We start from the raw sequence: 14,589 nt of genomic DNA, 5'->3' as shown, positions 1-14,589 counted from the left end.
GAGCTGGCTGTGTGCCACCACTGCCCCTCTCCCTCACAGCCCACCCCTCAGGGCGCTGAGGAGCGGCAGCGGTCACCAGCAGCCCGCGGGGGCTCCCCTCAGCCCGCAGCGGTGCCGCTCCCCGCCCCACCCCGACCCCTTGTACCCCACAACCACCCCCTCTCCCCTCTCCCCACCCCAGGGCCGTTCCCCTCGGCAGGTGCCTGCGGCCGCCTCCGCCCCAGCCCTTCCCTTCCCTCCCCATCCCCGTCCCCGTCCCGCCCCTCAGCGGCGCTCGCCTCAGCGAGGCGGCGGGCGGCGGGCGCCCGGCCCCGCTCCTCATGGCGGCGGCGGGCGGGACGCGGCGGGGCGCCCTGCTGGCCCTGCTGGCCCTGCTGTCCCTCCTGGCCCTGCTGGCCCTCAGGGCCGGGCAGGGCGGCGAGGGGCGTGCGGGCTCCCCGCGGCTGCCTCCGGGCTTGCTGGAGGAGCTGCGGCAGCGCCAGCGGGACCTGCGGCGCCTGGCGGCGGCGGCGGAGGGCGGCCAAGCGGAGGGCGCCGGGCTGGGCTGCGGGGACCTGAGGGGGGCGACGGGCGGCGGGGTGCTGGGCTCGGGCTTCACCAAGGTGGTGCAGCGGGCGGCGCTGCCCGGCGGCGGCGGAGCCGTGGCCCTCAAGTCGGTGCACGGCGCCGGGCGGGAGGTGCGGCAGTGCGAGCAGCGCTACGGGGCGCCCGCCGGGTGCCGCCGCCTGGCCGCCTACAAGCTGCTGAAGGAGGTGGCGCTGCTGCAGCGCCTCAGGCACCCCGGCATCGTGCAGGTATGGCGGGGGGACCCTCGCCTCTCGCCGCCCTCGCTTCTCTTCTCTCCTCGCCCCTCATCTCCGTCTCCCTCTCCCCCAGCTGCGCGGTCACTGCCTGGACAGCGGCGGCGATCCCGGGGCCGGGGTCACGGCCGTGCTGGAGCTGGGAGCCCCCCTGGAGATGATCCAGCTGCTGCAGACCCCCTGGGAGGAGAGGTTCAAGGTAAGGGGGCGGCTGGGTGCGTGTGGGAAGCCCGGCTGAGCGGCTGTCATGCTGGCGCTCCGTTTGCTCTGGCGGATTGGCTTGGACCTCACCCGGAGCTTTGCCATTCCCTCTCTCCAGAGCAGCGCTAAAAGAGCTTTCCACCCGCTGTTACACCGTGTTTCTGGCTTTCCCCCCACGCCGTGCCACCCCACGGAGCCACTTTCCCAGCCAGACCCCTCGGCAGAGCCCCCGTAGCTCAGGGAAGCCGTGCTATGTCTGTGGGTTTCGGCACGCTGTGTCACAGCAGCGAGCTGAGCAGCCCCCATCTCAGTGTGTGTGTGATGCACTTAGCCCCTCAGGTATCGCTGTGACACCAACACCGCTAGATTGCTTTCCTCGCGCTGCAGGTGATAGGGTCGCTGCGGGTGGTAGGGTCACATCCCGTCACTGAGACCTGCCTTGTCCCCCAGGCTCCCCACAGGGACTCCTAAGCTCCCCGGGAGCACGGCTGAGTTGTGACACGGCGCTTGCTTTGGTGCTGGCTTGTGTTACAGTTTGCCTCCAGGTCTCTGTCGGGGGCTCACTACTACTTGTTAGCTTCCCAGGAGGGAAGAGCATCAGGTAGAAGCGTGGGTACCTTAAAATCAATAAGAAATACTTTGGGCAAAATAAAGAGGCAGTAAGACTCAAAATATAAAACTCCTGCTTGCTTGTGGTCCACAATGTTGGGAAGGAGCCGTCCAAGCCAGAGAGGGAGTGTGGCATTCACACTTGCTGAGCTGCGGGACGTGAAGCTGAGTTTCATAGGATTGCTTCACTGACCGAGTTCAAGTAGCATCAGAGCTCCCAGAGTCGTTTCTCTAGACCACTGCAGCTCCAACTTTTGCTTACAAACCGTTTTATACTGGCTGCTTCTTAGCTTTCTCAGCACCACGTTTCCTCAAATGCGCCAGTCTCCTGTGGAGCTAGAAACCCTTGGTACTGGATTAGCCGGTGGTGAGGTTTGGTGAGGTGACATTAAGACTTTAATAATCTTTGGAGTGATGAAGATACTAACACCAAATGTAGACTGGCAGTGTCTAGTCCTGTTTCCTAATTAGGGCGTCTGAAAGGACGGGATTTCCCCTCTAACGAGCCACATCAGATACCAGCAATTCTGTGAATGGTTCCAAGCACACAAACCCTTGTGCCTGCAGAGATCACTATCTGAGGCAGTGAGAGGTGATGTGGGGCTGCCTGGCACACCTAGCTGATGATACAGTTAATCTGATGCTAGGGCTCCGATACAGAATGAAAAATGCTGAAAAATGCTGCAGCTACTTAGCCAAACTATTCAGTATGAATGCGCTTTTCTAGCTCTGGTTTGTCCAACAATTGTTCGCCAAGCTTTATGCTGGATCAGGTATTGTATGAGCTTTCCCTGCTGCCAGAAAGTTGACATAAAGGCAAGACGCTGGCAATAAATGTATTGCATGCTTTGGCTAATTCTTCAGAAGCATGATTGTGTGCCCAAATTCATGCTGCTGAGCAATGCAGCAACGCGTGAATCTGGTATTAATGACCATGGAGCCTCAGTCTGTATGGAGCAGCATGGGGGAAGGGAGGGGAACGTACTAATTCTATGCCAGAGTGGGAAAAAAACCTTCTGATTTCAGCTCACAAATCAATACAGCTCCTGAAACATGAAGGCTGCTATTGTTTTCCTCACAGCTTTCTCCTCTAGTTCCTCTAACTGCAAATGGCTCTTTTTGCATATACACGTTTTTAAAAAATGCTGCTAAAGTACTTACCACAGTCAAATCCCATGGCAATGTTGATAATAAATTTTGTAGCATACATATAATTACCTTTTAAGTACTATATGCCTTGTTGCCTTTAATTTCATTGAATGCCCTCTCCTTTGTTCTACTTCCAATTTAATAGCTGTTTTTCATCTGTTTTTCCCATGCATATTCATCTTCTCTTTCTCAGATTTGCCTGGGCCTTGTGAAACTGCTGTTTTACTTGGCACATTCCCCCCTGGGTTCAATAGTCCTCTTGGACTTCCAGCCAAGGCAGTTTGTTATGGTGGATGGAAACCTAAAAGTGACAGACATGGATGATGCCAGCACCGAGGAGCTGTCATGCAAGGAGGACAATGACTGCACACTCGACTTCCCTGCGAAAAGCTTCCCTCTCAAGTGCTCTTCAGCCGGGAAGTGCGAAGGAATAAACGAGAAGAAGAATCTTTTCAATGCATATCGGTATGTGCAGTTAGATGGGGGAAAAGTGGGGGGTTTGAGCTCTGTCAGTGCCATGTGGCCTCTGCTGTCTCGCGCTTCTTCGCTGCACGCCTCCCCCTCAGCTCTGCCAAAGGGTAGTTAAGGATCGCTTTGAAGCAAGTTTATTTTCCTTATAAGGCAGGAAAATAGTTGTGTTGTTTGGGGAGGATGCAGGCATCTTGCTGCTGCTGCTGCTCCCTTTCCCTGGCGCCCCCTAGGAACTTGCCCCAGAAGTTGCACCTGGGAATGTATTGTTTGCCAAACCAGAAAACCCTGGCATCTGAAATTTGGGGGCTACGTGCAGGTTATCTGCCACAGCACACCAGCTTTGACCCAATGCTGTTGGGAACAGGCTTGCTAACGTTTACTTTGCACTCTGGGTCTTTCTGCAAAACTGTGGGCAGCAGCGGCGTGGCACTAACACAGGGAATGGGCAGCGGCTGAGTGCCACAGCACATCCTGACAGCCTCTGGCTCTTCGGATCCTGGCTTTATTTGAGCCTGGGCAAGCGGCTTCGTGCAGTGCTTGGCTGCACACTGTGCTGTAAGGACCAGGCCTTCAGAGCAACTCACAAGAGATGCCAACAAAGTTTTCAAACATTACTTAGTAACCAGAGCAGACTTACTGGTTGCCTATGGATAATCAAGTCACAGGAAAACATATTCAACTTAATCATGAAGGAAGTTAAGCTGCTGTTTTCTAATCAGTCTGTGGGATTTTGCAGGTATTTTTTCACCTATCTTTTGCCACATTCTGCACCACCAGCTTTGCAGCCCTTTTTGAGTGATATTCTCAACGCAACAGGTACCAGCTAACATTCATAAACTAAGGCTTCTCGATGAGAAGACTCCCAGTGGCATTTCATGGAGTTACTTGTCCCTGTCATCTTTTTCTTTAAATGCAGGTGATTTACGATATGGAATAAATGAAACCGTGACAGCTTTTGAGAAGGTTTTACATCTGTACAAGTCTGGGCTCTATCTACAGAAAAGACCTCTTCTTTTAAAAGGTACGTGAATTTGGATGCTGTCCCTAACATAATTACTGAGGGAGCAAGGAACTTGGTAGTTGGTCCAATTCTGTTCTCTCATACGTTCAGGCACCATATAGTCACTGGGAGTAGAATTAAGGACCAAAAGCATCTTTTTATTTTTTCCCCCCTCATTTGAGCAGTCTTTTGTCATTTCTTCATGGGAGCTATGCATGATTGCATTGTTTTGCAAAGCAAATGCAGTGCAGACAATCTGGCATACATATGAACATGTGTTTGCACTACTTCTAAATACCCTTCATAATGTGCATCAGCCTGTGCTGTAAGCAAATATATTTGGGATAGTTTCAGCAACGAGAACAGAGCAGTAAGCTGAGTCTCTCATGTCCATCTGCAGGGCCACCTTCTTGTACAGACTGTAGGTCAGTTTCCCAGGCTGCCAGCAAACTTCCCACTTCACTCAGTGGCTTCTGCCCGATGAGCACTGTTGGTTATGGGAGCACAGAGCGGGGAGGTCACAGCACTGGGATCAGTGTGGCAGGGGAGCTTGGTGCCCCCTAAGCTTATTTTTTTCTGAAGACCCATCCTAGCTGGTTTGTAGATAGGTAAATGAACTTTTATCAGGCGCATTCCTCTGAAAAAGACCTGTTTGGTGGTAGAGACGGGGCTAATCATTATTCCAACTGGGAGGCTTCAAAGGTCCAGTGGTTACTGCAGCTTACATGTTCCCGAGTGTTCACTTGAGGTGATGGAGAAGTGACGGTGGCTTGAGGATGGAAGTCTCTTAATGCGTGGAAGAACTGGAATCTGCAGATATAAACAAAGATACCCAGTCATTTACACTGAAGGACCAGCAGCTTTAACAGGGAACACCAGAATTTTCCAGTAGTGCCTACTCATTAGCTTAGCAAGTGCCCCAGTAGCCATGTGCCAAAGTGACCACCGTCCTAGAGGTGTGGGGAAGGACTCTTAATCCACAACAACCATAACATCACCTGCTCAGGCTTGTCGAGTCTTTTGTATCCTGCTGGAACAGCATCTAGCCTCCCTTTCACCCCTGGGGGTTCCCAAATCTCCCCCTGCGGCTGGCAGCATGGTGATGAACTGCTGCTGTTGTAGGGGCTGAGGTGCAGGAGAGGTCACCGTGATGGTGGCTTCCCTGGGGCTGTGCTAGGAAGGCCGGTCTGCACAGCAGCCTGCCCTCTGCCCAGCCCCTGTTGTCGACCCCATCCCTTCACCCTGCTCTCTGTACGGGCTCCTCTGTTGTATTTCTGGGGGAACTGCTGTCCTGTGCCCGATGGCAGGATGATCACAGAACTGGGCTCCTTTCAGCTTTGCGGCTCTGCCCATTTCAGCAGGTCGGTTCAATCTGTCACCATCGCTTCTCCTTTAAGAGTTCCACCAAAGTGCAGGATGCCAAGTTCACTCTATAGCTGGTCTCTGAAAGTGCACCTGGGGTTCCCTACATGCCATCTTTCTGTTCCCAGAGTACATCGCCCTAAAGGGCTTTCGGACGGTGGAAGCAGAAGACTACAAGTGCTGGCCCTCCTACAGCCACCTGGGCTGCCTGCTGTCCATTCACAGCCCTGAGGAAGCCGCTGCAATTTGTAACTCCCAGTCGCAGTGTCAAAGCTTCATCCTCACCCAGCAGAGGACGTGGACAGGTGAGCTCGGACAGAGGTCTGGGGACAGGGGCTTGAAGTTACCTTGCCACATGGTGCCCCAGCACCCTTGGCTGTGTGTAGAGATAACACCTTCACTGTGCTGTGTGTCTGCAAATGAAAAAAGAGGGATTATATTCTCCTTCTTCAGACTCTTCCCTCTGCAGGTTTTGCACAGGACAGCTATGTGCTGTTAGACAGTTACTTACTGCACACAGAGATGGCTTCACTTTGGTGTTAGGCTGAACAGCTCCTGCGGTACATGTAGTTTGCAAAGAGCTGCCGGGCTGTTTGAGATGAAAGAAGCTGTGTAGAAGTGGGTGGTTGCTATTGTTATAATGAAAGGAATCCTGGCTTACAAGTTGTTATCCCCTTTATCAAAACTAAATCCCCAAACCAATAGATTTCCAAAATGTCCCTGTAATTAGCTCTGATTATAGCCTTTTATAGCGACCATGTTTTTAGAATTATTATAAATTGCCTCATTTAGCTGACACTTCAATCGTGGGCTAAATTGTTACTCATAAAGTACGACACTCAATGAGTGTTTCCAGTGGTGGTGCAGAAGAATGATGTCTTGTTGGCTCACAAGGCATTTATTTTAAAACAACAATTCCAAAAAATGCTGCTCTTCCATGGCATCATGTGCGATTGGCACAGGGCTAGCGGCTGACACCAGAGCACTGCCCTGGTACGAGGTAAATCTGGGGCCAGCACCAGGCTTCTGATGGGCTGTGTGAGTGCTGCCCAACATGCCTGGCCGCCCAGTGGGGTGGACGTTTTCAGCTGTGCTTGGGGACACGGAAGGAGCTTCAGGTCCTGCTGATGGTGTGACACGAACGGCACAGGGTGGGAGACCCTGGCTGCAGTGCCTGGTCCCTGCCATCCAGCGCTGTGCCTACAGCTTGGGGATTTTTCTTCTTCCTTGTGTTCTTACAGCAAACCTCCTTACCCAACAATGACAAAAGTGTGGGGCAGGCCTCTGAAATGCTGAGCACCTAACTTTTCTTCTGGGATTTGTGAGGGCTGGGGGAGCATGCTAGTCCTCCATGCAGCTCCATAAAGCAACACAGGACTTCAGAGCTTCTTGGGCTTGATGTTGCATTTCTCGTGCACACTTGTTGAGCTCAATGAGCACCTTGGAGTGCAAAACACATCTATGGCAGGGCAGAATGACCGTCTGTGGAGAAAGGGTTATGTTGCTGTGTGTTTTGGAGTAAATAGCGTGGGTCAAAGTGAATTTACCTCCTTTGTTAAACTTGTGTTTGTATTTCCTTTCCAGGGCGCCCACTCGCCTCGTTTCAGAGTAGCCCGACCGATTTAATACCGGATGCTAATGCTGTAGTCTATATTAAACGATCAGCTTCCTCAGGGAAAAGACTGTAAAGACAATGAGATCGCATAAAACGATCCTGGGAGGAACAAACCATTGGGGAGAATTTAATCTACTGAAAAGAATGACACATTTTATTTTGCTTTGGGATGTGATCTCCCTGCCAGCTCCGATTGAGTCAAATGCTGCTGTCTCCTTGATCAAAGCTCCAATTCCTCATTGCAGAATGCTCCCTTCCCCACAGCCCTGCTAGCTTGTTTAGCTGTTCCCACACTGCTGTTCCGCATAAACGCTCTCAGTTTTAGTCAAATGTCGCCAGACTCGGCAATACCTAGCCTTGCTGCTTCAGTAACCAGCTTGGCAGCCAAGAAATAAAAATAACTGCAAGGGACCCGGCTGGAGTAAGCCAAGTTAGTTCAGCAGGCTCCAAAAAACCTACGAATAACGTACCCTGGAGAATGCAGCGGCTCCTTCCACAGCTGCCAACGAGGATTTCACACCACTGCACATGTAAGGGGCCAGGCTTCAGCCACAGGGCTGAGGTTGCAGGGTTGGGATCTGTAACCAGAGGTTGATGCTGGGGGTGGTCTTCCAGGGAGGGTCTTGATTCAGTTCCTTCAGGGGCAGAGGAGGGAGGCGGTGGGGAGGTCAGCTCTGGAATCCAACGCCAGGAGGCTTGGATGCAGGACTTGTGATTTGTGTGATTTGTGATGCCAGCTCCCATGTATCAACCTTGAAGGTTTTCTCTGTTACTTTCCATGAAAGAGCGAGACATTCAAATTATTTATGTATAAAGTGTTACTCTGTATGGCAAAGAATTACTATGTTTATTCTAAGCAAGCTGTGAATAGTTTTTTTTTTTTTCATTGCCTGTGTTTCAATGCAACCAACAGCAAAATGCAAGTGTTCCTCACCTTCAGCCCGCCCAACATCGTTGCCCACTCCTGAGGACGACACCTGAGTGTGATCAGCAGTGTGTGAATGTGCCCGAGCCCCTGGGATGCTGACTTTTTCTCCTAGCCCCCTGGAAAGAGCTGCTCTCAGGATACCGATTGGTGCCTGAGCTCCTGCCTGGCATCCTGCTGTGCTTTTCATGAGCTGCTCCTGGGATTCCTAATGCAGGTGCTCACCTTTAAGCTCATTAGCACTCTATTAACCCGCAGCAATGCCATTGCATGGGGGCTTTCTCATGCAAGTGCAACCCCTGCTGCTTAACACTGAGGCTTGGGGACTCTGATAGGATATCAATTAATGAGAATTTCCATTAGCACAACAAGAAGGCTCTTCAAGCTGTGATTGCCACATTGCTGCAGGCTTTGTGAAGGCAGGGCTTTGAAAATGGATGGGCACAGCCAGTTCTCTCCATTACAGTGGGTCCTGTGGAAAGGTCCTGCCAGGGGTTCTCTATTGTTTCACGTTGGCCTGGCCAAGCAGGGCTTCAGGCATCTGCTCTGGGGTTGCTTTGCGTTAGCAAGAGGTAATGAGAGTTTATTCTGTATCTCAACCTCAGGAGATACGAATCAGATGTACGTTCCCCAAAGTGAGGGCAAGTGCCAGCCCAGAGCCATTTCAGCGAGGAAGAAACAGGATGGGAGCGTTCAGAGGTTGTCGTGCTTCCAGGCTGTGTTAGGAAGGTCCTCCTGGCTTCAAAATCTCTCCTGGCAAAAAGCACAGGTTCTGGGAATGCCACGAATTCCAGTCATGCAACGCTCCTTTCATGTAGCAGCTTTTTCCATGGAGGTTTGATTGTACGAATCTCTGCAAATCAGAGTCAGGTCCGGCCTGCCAGCAGATGGTGCAGGGCATGGCAGGGTGCTGCGTGTGAACCGCAGGGTCCAGCACCAGCCCCGCAGTTCTCAGAGCCTGAGGGCAGGCACAATGCCATCCTGTCCTCCAAGTTTTGAGCACAGGGTGCTTAATAATAAAAAACTGTTAACGAAAAGGGAAGCTGGCTTAGAAGATGCTGCAGATCTGCTGTTAGAGGGGTGTGTGCATTTGGTGTGGGGGCATTTGGCTAGGCCTGGGGGGCCATCCTGCTGCAGCTGGATGGGGCTGGTGAGAACTGGGTGAGGCACGGGCAGGGAAGCTGTGTTAGCACCCGCTGCATCCACAGCTCCAGCCTGATGCACAACCGAGGAAGCCCAGTCAGTGTGGAAGTGTGTCCCAGCCTGACTTTCCCCAGCTTCTTGCTGCTACCATCTGCTCAGAAACCTTTCCAGCAGCTGTGCCACTCTCAGTGCGTGTAAAATCCGTCCTCCTTTAGCCCACTGCAGGCAGCCTGTGGCCCTGGAGCTCCGGGCAGCTCATGAACATCTTTTGTGCCAGCTCTGTGCAGGGCACCGAGGCTGCTGGCAGCCCTGAGGTGTGCACATGCGGCTGCTTTGTAGTGAGCTATCTCTGTGCCTCATCTCACCCAGCCAGTCTTTATTCATTCCAGCCTTTTATTAAATTATAACTGCCTCGAGCAGCTCCAGGCCTCCCGTTCCAGTGAAAATTTCAGTGAACGCCTGAAAACTCCTTCGGTAACTACGGTACATGCAAAAATCCGACACAAACATTTGCTGCCCTTAAAGCTTCCAGTTGCTGGAGTCAATTTGTCTCTGCTATCGCTGATCAGTATTTCAGCCACCATCATGGGATGTGTAACAGAGGAAAGTGCTTGGAAGGAAACAGCAGGGGATCCACTGCAATGGAAACCATGTGTGGTGGAGGAATAATATTTACCTAAATGTGTCTATCACATCTTCTCAAAAGATACTGCTATTAGGAGAAAATGGACATGAAAATGTTGCCTCCGTAGATGAAAGTTAGGAATATATTTTTTTTAAAAAAAGCACATACTTTAATACTCCTAATTAATTCCATACTGCAATAACGGAGATAAAGCCACATCCATAAAGGATAATACCATGTACTCCAAAGATGTAAACCGCAGTTTAATAAATAGCAACAGCTGCCGCATGACTCATACCAAGTGTGTTTGCACACACGTTCACATGGCGGCTGCCTCCATGGTGGAGCGGAGCGGGGAGCAAGTGGGGCAGAGACGAATAAGAAAGAGCAACTCCTGGTGCCTCAGCAAGGCTGTGGGTAACATCCAAGGCAATACCTGCCGCATGTGACATGTTGTGCGAGCTTCAGTGGAGTCCTAAGCAGCACTCCACCAGCTGAGGATGGTGGCCTTGCCATCACTGATCGTGGGCGATAACTGCAGGGGATGAGTGCAAGCGCCTCTGCTTGGAGTCCAGCTCCTGGCTCTGCGTGAGGGCTTTGGGCTCATGCTCTGGGGCTGTTTGGCCCTCAGCACCCCTGGCTGGCCAACATGGAGCAAAAGTGTTGGCTCACCTACTCCTTCCCCCTGGCAGACATCCCCTGCACTCATTTCATGCACGTCCCTCACAGCCGAGCTGTGTGTGGCAGTGTGGCCGCAGAGCCCTTATTTCATCTGCTTTCGGGCAGGAAACATTGTGGCAGGACACCACATCTGAAAGGTGCAGCCACGAGATCAGCCTGCTTCTCATTTGTAGCCTGCCTTCCCACTGACCGCTGATGGCTTCTAGATTAGAAAGCATTAAACAATGCAGCAATAACCCAAAGTACACAACCGGGGTCAAACCTACGCGTTAAAAGCATGGTGCTTAGCTACACTGTGTTACTGACACCGTACATCACACCTGCCCAATCCAAGCCCACACTAGGCTGAAGAAAAGACAAGTCCCTACGTTATGTTACGTTTACAAGCATTTGTCCTCAAGCCTCATCAAAATCAAGGGAATTTTCTCTTGGACTTGTTGGATGAAATCCGTTGCCCTGCTCACAGCACTGGAAATGTAAGATCCATCCTCAAAATGAAGTAAAGCATCAGCCACTCCCAAAGCTACAAAATAAACAACCGAATTTCCACACTCTTGTATCTGTAAGCTACGTTTCCCACATAAAGTCTTTAGCAAGCAAATTGGTTTTCTCTGCTGGGAAAAACCCTGCTGCAAATTCCCTCAGTGCTTCCAACGACAGATCAGAGGGCTCAGGCTTAGATTAAAAGCTTGATAATGAAACCTGGGGACATGAGTTAGTCATCGCATTGGGTAGCCAGAGAGGCGTTTTATGAATGTCTTGGGGACACTTGGGTGCAAAGGAAATTTTCGAAGAGCTCAGCTGGAAAATGCCAAGAAACACTTCAGATAGCCGGCTGCTCTGTTCCGCTCGGCGCGGTTCCTCGCCCGCTTGGAGAGGGAGCAATGAGCTCCCACTCTTAATTAATCTTGCTCCTGTCTGTTTCTTCTGATTCTTTAGATACAAGAGGAACAATTCACCTTCCCTTCCAGTGAATCTAATGCCATGGTTTGCAGTTTCATGGGTTGGGTATTTCACTCATCTAGCAACACTATTTTTACGTGCCGATGATCATTGGCACTACCTCCGAAACAAAGCATTTGCGCCAGACCCAATTCCCTCCTACTCCAGAGCAGCAAACCCCCAAGTTTTCCTGGCACCACTAAAGACTAGTTCAAGATGCACTCTGGAAATAAAGCACGGCCTAATCGCAGTTGGCGTTTGTTCACTTGCTGTATGGCAGCAGCGATAAAAGCCTCCTCTGAGACCCTTGTAAACAGCAAAGGGTTCTTTGCTCCACCCAGGCAATTTTACAGAGAAGCTGCTTCCAGCACAGAACGACTGACTCGCCAGTGCTTTTCAAATAAAAACAAGGAAAAAAAAAAAGGAGTAGTGTTTAAGAACTACATGTCATCGAATGTTTTTTATTTAATTTTAATGGGGTTCTTCAGCTTTGAAAGAAATCAGTGATGCGTAACTCCAACAGTGCTGCCCTCATCTCGCTAGGATAACACCAGCACGTAAGGACTGGTCTCCCAGCCTCACCTGCTTTGTTTTCCCACTGACAGAGGCTGAGCCCACAGGCCCTTGGCCAGGCGATGTGCGAGGGAGGATGGTCTGCAAAGCCTCACCGCCACCGACCCTGCAGGATGTCACCACGGCTGTCAGGGGAGCTGCCACCCATGGGCCAGGGAGTCGGTGTGAATTCAGCGTGGTGGCTGGAGGCTGGAGGCACCGTGTGGAGGCAGCTGGCCTCCCTGCAGCTCCCACAGCAGGAATATAAAGGATTTTTCGTTTCAAGCCAGTCTAGCAAAACAGTGTCAGCCCTGCCAGCCTGTAGATGAGCTACCTTAGGAGCGGGGAGTTGTTCCCGTGCCAGGAACCAAATCAAAGTCCCACCTGCATCCTTAGAAGTGCAGCTTTACCTCGCCTGACCTCCCCATCCCGCAGAGGACCCTGGACTCGGGAGGATCGGCTTTTGCATGTTCATGCACAGGAAAAGAATAGGGAGAACAAACAAAACACTCCACCCTCTTCCACTTATTTAAGATCAGAAAGAGAGTGTAGGCTAAGCCTGGAGGACTGGATTTATGGATTCAGAAGAACCTAGTTATTAAAATGTTATGAAAGTTTTCCTCTCCTTTAAATGCATAAATATGCAGATGAAAGGAGCCATGTGATCTGGCCACTGGCCATGCTGCTGCAGGCTCAGCCTAATTATCAGCAGCCAGCTCTGCCGCTTTTTAAGTGGTGAACATGATTAAAGATGCAAAGACAATTGAAGAAAGTTAGATTGGTTCTTACAGGGCCTGCTTCTATTTTATAACCACATGGCAGCTTGGCCTTGAGACTGAATCTGTCCTTACAAGCTGAGGGAGAAAAGTTCTGCTGATCAGACGGTTTCTTTTCAACCACAAGCTCCACGTGCTCTTGAATTCATCATTTTCATAGCAAGACATTTGCCAAGGCAAGCTGCTTTCCTTCCCCGATCTGAGAAAATCAGAGCTCAGACAGGGAGCACGGGAGGCAGGGGCAGCCCCGCCAGGTGAGAGGGGAATCACAGCTTCAGAGGCGTGCTCTCAGTGTGCAGATCCTCCTGGCTAGAGAGGTGCTAACTTGTTGTGAAGGCAGTGTGAAAACAGGACTTCGGCAGCTTCCCCTTTCCTCTGGAACTGGGAAAGTCATGGAGAAAGCCAGATGGTCTCCCGCATTTGGGAGAGACCGCAGTCCCGTGGGCAAAACAAAGAGCTGGGATTCCTTCCCCCAGCACTGCCATTTTTTTATTTTTTTCTCTAGCTTGGTTTCATAGCTGCTGCAGCTAAGGCAAAGCCAAGTAATCTGGCAGCATCCGCCCTTTTGTGATCTGTATTCACAGGGGGATGGAGCCAGGCGCTGCCGGGTGACAGACCTGTCAAGTCTCACGCATCGAGTGTGAATCTCACCCAGCTGGGTGCTGGCCTCGTGCTTCCTGCAGCCGGGGCTCTGTCCTGTGCCTCCCCAGGGCCTCTGCCCTGCCCCGGGGCTCCGTGCTGCACCGTGCCCAGGGGAGTGAGAAGTGGCAGCTTTCTGAGCACCCTGGACTGTTGTTTCATGGCTTTCCTGAAAGATTTGGATGGTTTTTAGCTCCACCACAGCGCACAGCAGAGCTGCCCCATGTGGGAGTGAGTCGGTGTCTGTGCACAGCCCCAGCCTGCTCCGGGACCAGCTGGAGGCACCCGAGATGTGTGCACCCCTGGGACACACTCAGCAGTTCCACTCCACCTTGACCCTGCTGGTGCCCACACATGGCAGAGGGATGCCCAGGAACCAGTCACCACTACCTTCAGGAGGTCACCCCTTAAGCTGTCCAGATATGAGCTGGAAGGAGCCATCCATTTAAGAAATCCCCTCGAACAGGATCTGTCACCCTCCAGACACAGCCTAGGACATGCCGTGTCTCAGCATGACCCTGACACCATGCAAATGTGCTGGGAGATTGAGGTCCTATCAGCCAGGGTCCCGTCCTGGTGGGTGGCCACTGCAGAGGCAGCCACCTCGGCTCGCTTTGCAATCAGCAGGGGCAATCTGTTTGACCTCTGGTGGATGTCTGCTCCTGCATGGATGCATTGCGTCCTCAGAGTGCTTATTGATTAGAAAAGCAGCTCAGGGATAGACATGTGAAATGGATCCTACTGCAGGGGTCTCATGTCAATACCGGGCTGTGCAGGCTGAGAGCCACGGCATGTGCACTCTGCTTGCTGCTGGAAGCGTGGCTCTGTTCCTCCGCTGAGCCGAGGGCTTCGTGGCAGGAGCCGGCCTGTCTCCTCCCCTCTTGATTTACAAGCCAGATACTCATGGAGCCACTCTGTCCTTTGGGAAGGAGCAGTGCAGGCACAGATGTGGCTCTGTCCCCCCAAGATTAAGGCCTTCTCCAGTTTCTTGCTGATTTAACCACCTCCCAAAGCAGAAATTGATGGGAGACAAAGACGGAAAATAAGCCTGATTGTTATGTCTCATACCTGAGCAGCCCCTACAGCCCCCTGCCCTGCT

At 51.9% G+C, this 14,589-nt stretch overlaps 1 protein-coding gene across 1 annotated transcript; it reads left to right on the top strand.

Annotated features, from left to right (window-relative positions):
• The first annotated feature begins 248 nt into the window (after nucleotides 1–248).
• LOC101792124 (extracellular tyrosine-protein kinase PKDCC) lies at nucleotides 249–8,063 on the top strand. The gene is made up of 7 exons (XM_027458889.3): nucleotides 249–794; nucleotides 877–999; nucleotides 2,953–3,224; nucleotides 3,967–4,046; nucleotides 4,147–4,251; nucleotides 5,721–5,897; nucleotides 7,177–8,063. The coding sequence occupies exons 1-7, from the start codon at nucleotides 321–323 to the stop codon at nucleotides 7,278–7,280; spliced, it is 1,335 nt and encodes a 444-aa protein (XP_027314690.1). The 5' UTR covers nucleotides 249–320; the 3' UTR covers nucleotides 7,281–8,063.
• Nucleotides 8,064–14,589: the final 6,526 nt, after the last annotated feature.

This window comes from Anas platyrhynchos, chromosome 5, assembly GCF_047663525.1.
Source record: "Anas platyrhynchos isolate ZD024472 breed Pekin duck chromosome 5, IASCAAS_PekinDuck_T2T, whole genome shotgun sequence".
Taxonomy (NCBI): Eukaryota; Metazoa; Chordata; class Aves; order Anseriformes; family Anatidae; genus Anas; species Anas platyrhynchos.
The sequence above is the reverse complement of the archived record's forward strand: the minus strand, read 5'-3'. Positions and strand labels throughout refer to the sequence as shown.

Bases quoted from the DNA above. Each gene is read 5' to 3' on its own strand.
- LOC101792124 (XM_027458889.3), top strand. From the start codon at position 321: ATGGCGGCGGCGGGCGGGACGCGGCGGGGCGCCCTGCTGGCCCTGCTG. The intron at 795-876 runs GTATGGCGGGGG...CCTCTCCCCCAG, and splicing joins GGCACCCCGGCATCGTGCAG to CTGCGCGGTCACTGCCTGGA. The intron at 1,000-2,952 runs GTAAGGGGGCGG...TCTCTTTCTCAG, and splicing joins CCTGGGAGGAGAGGTTCAAG to ATTTGCCTGGGCCTTGTGAA.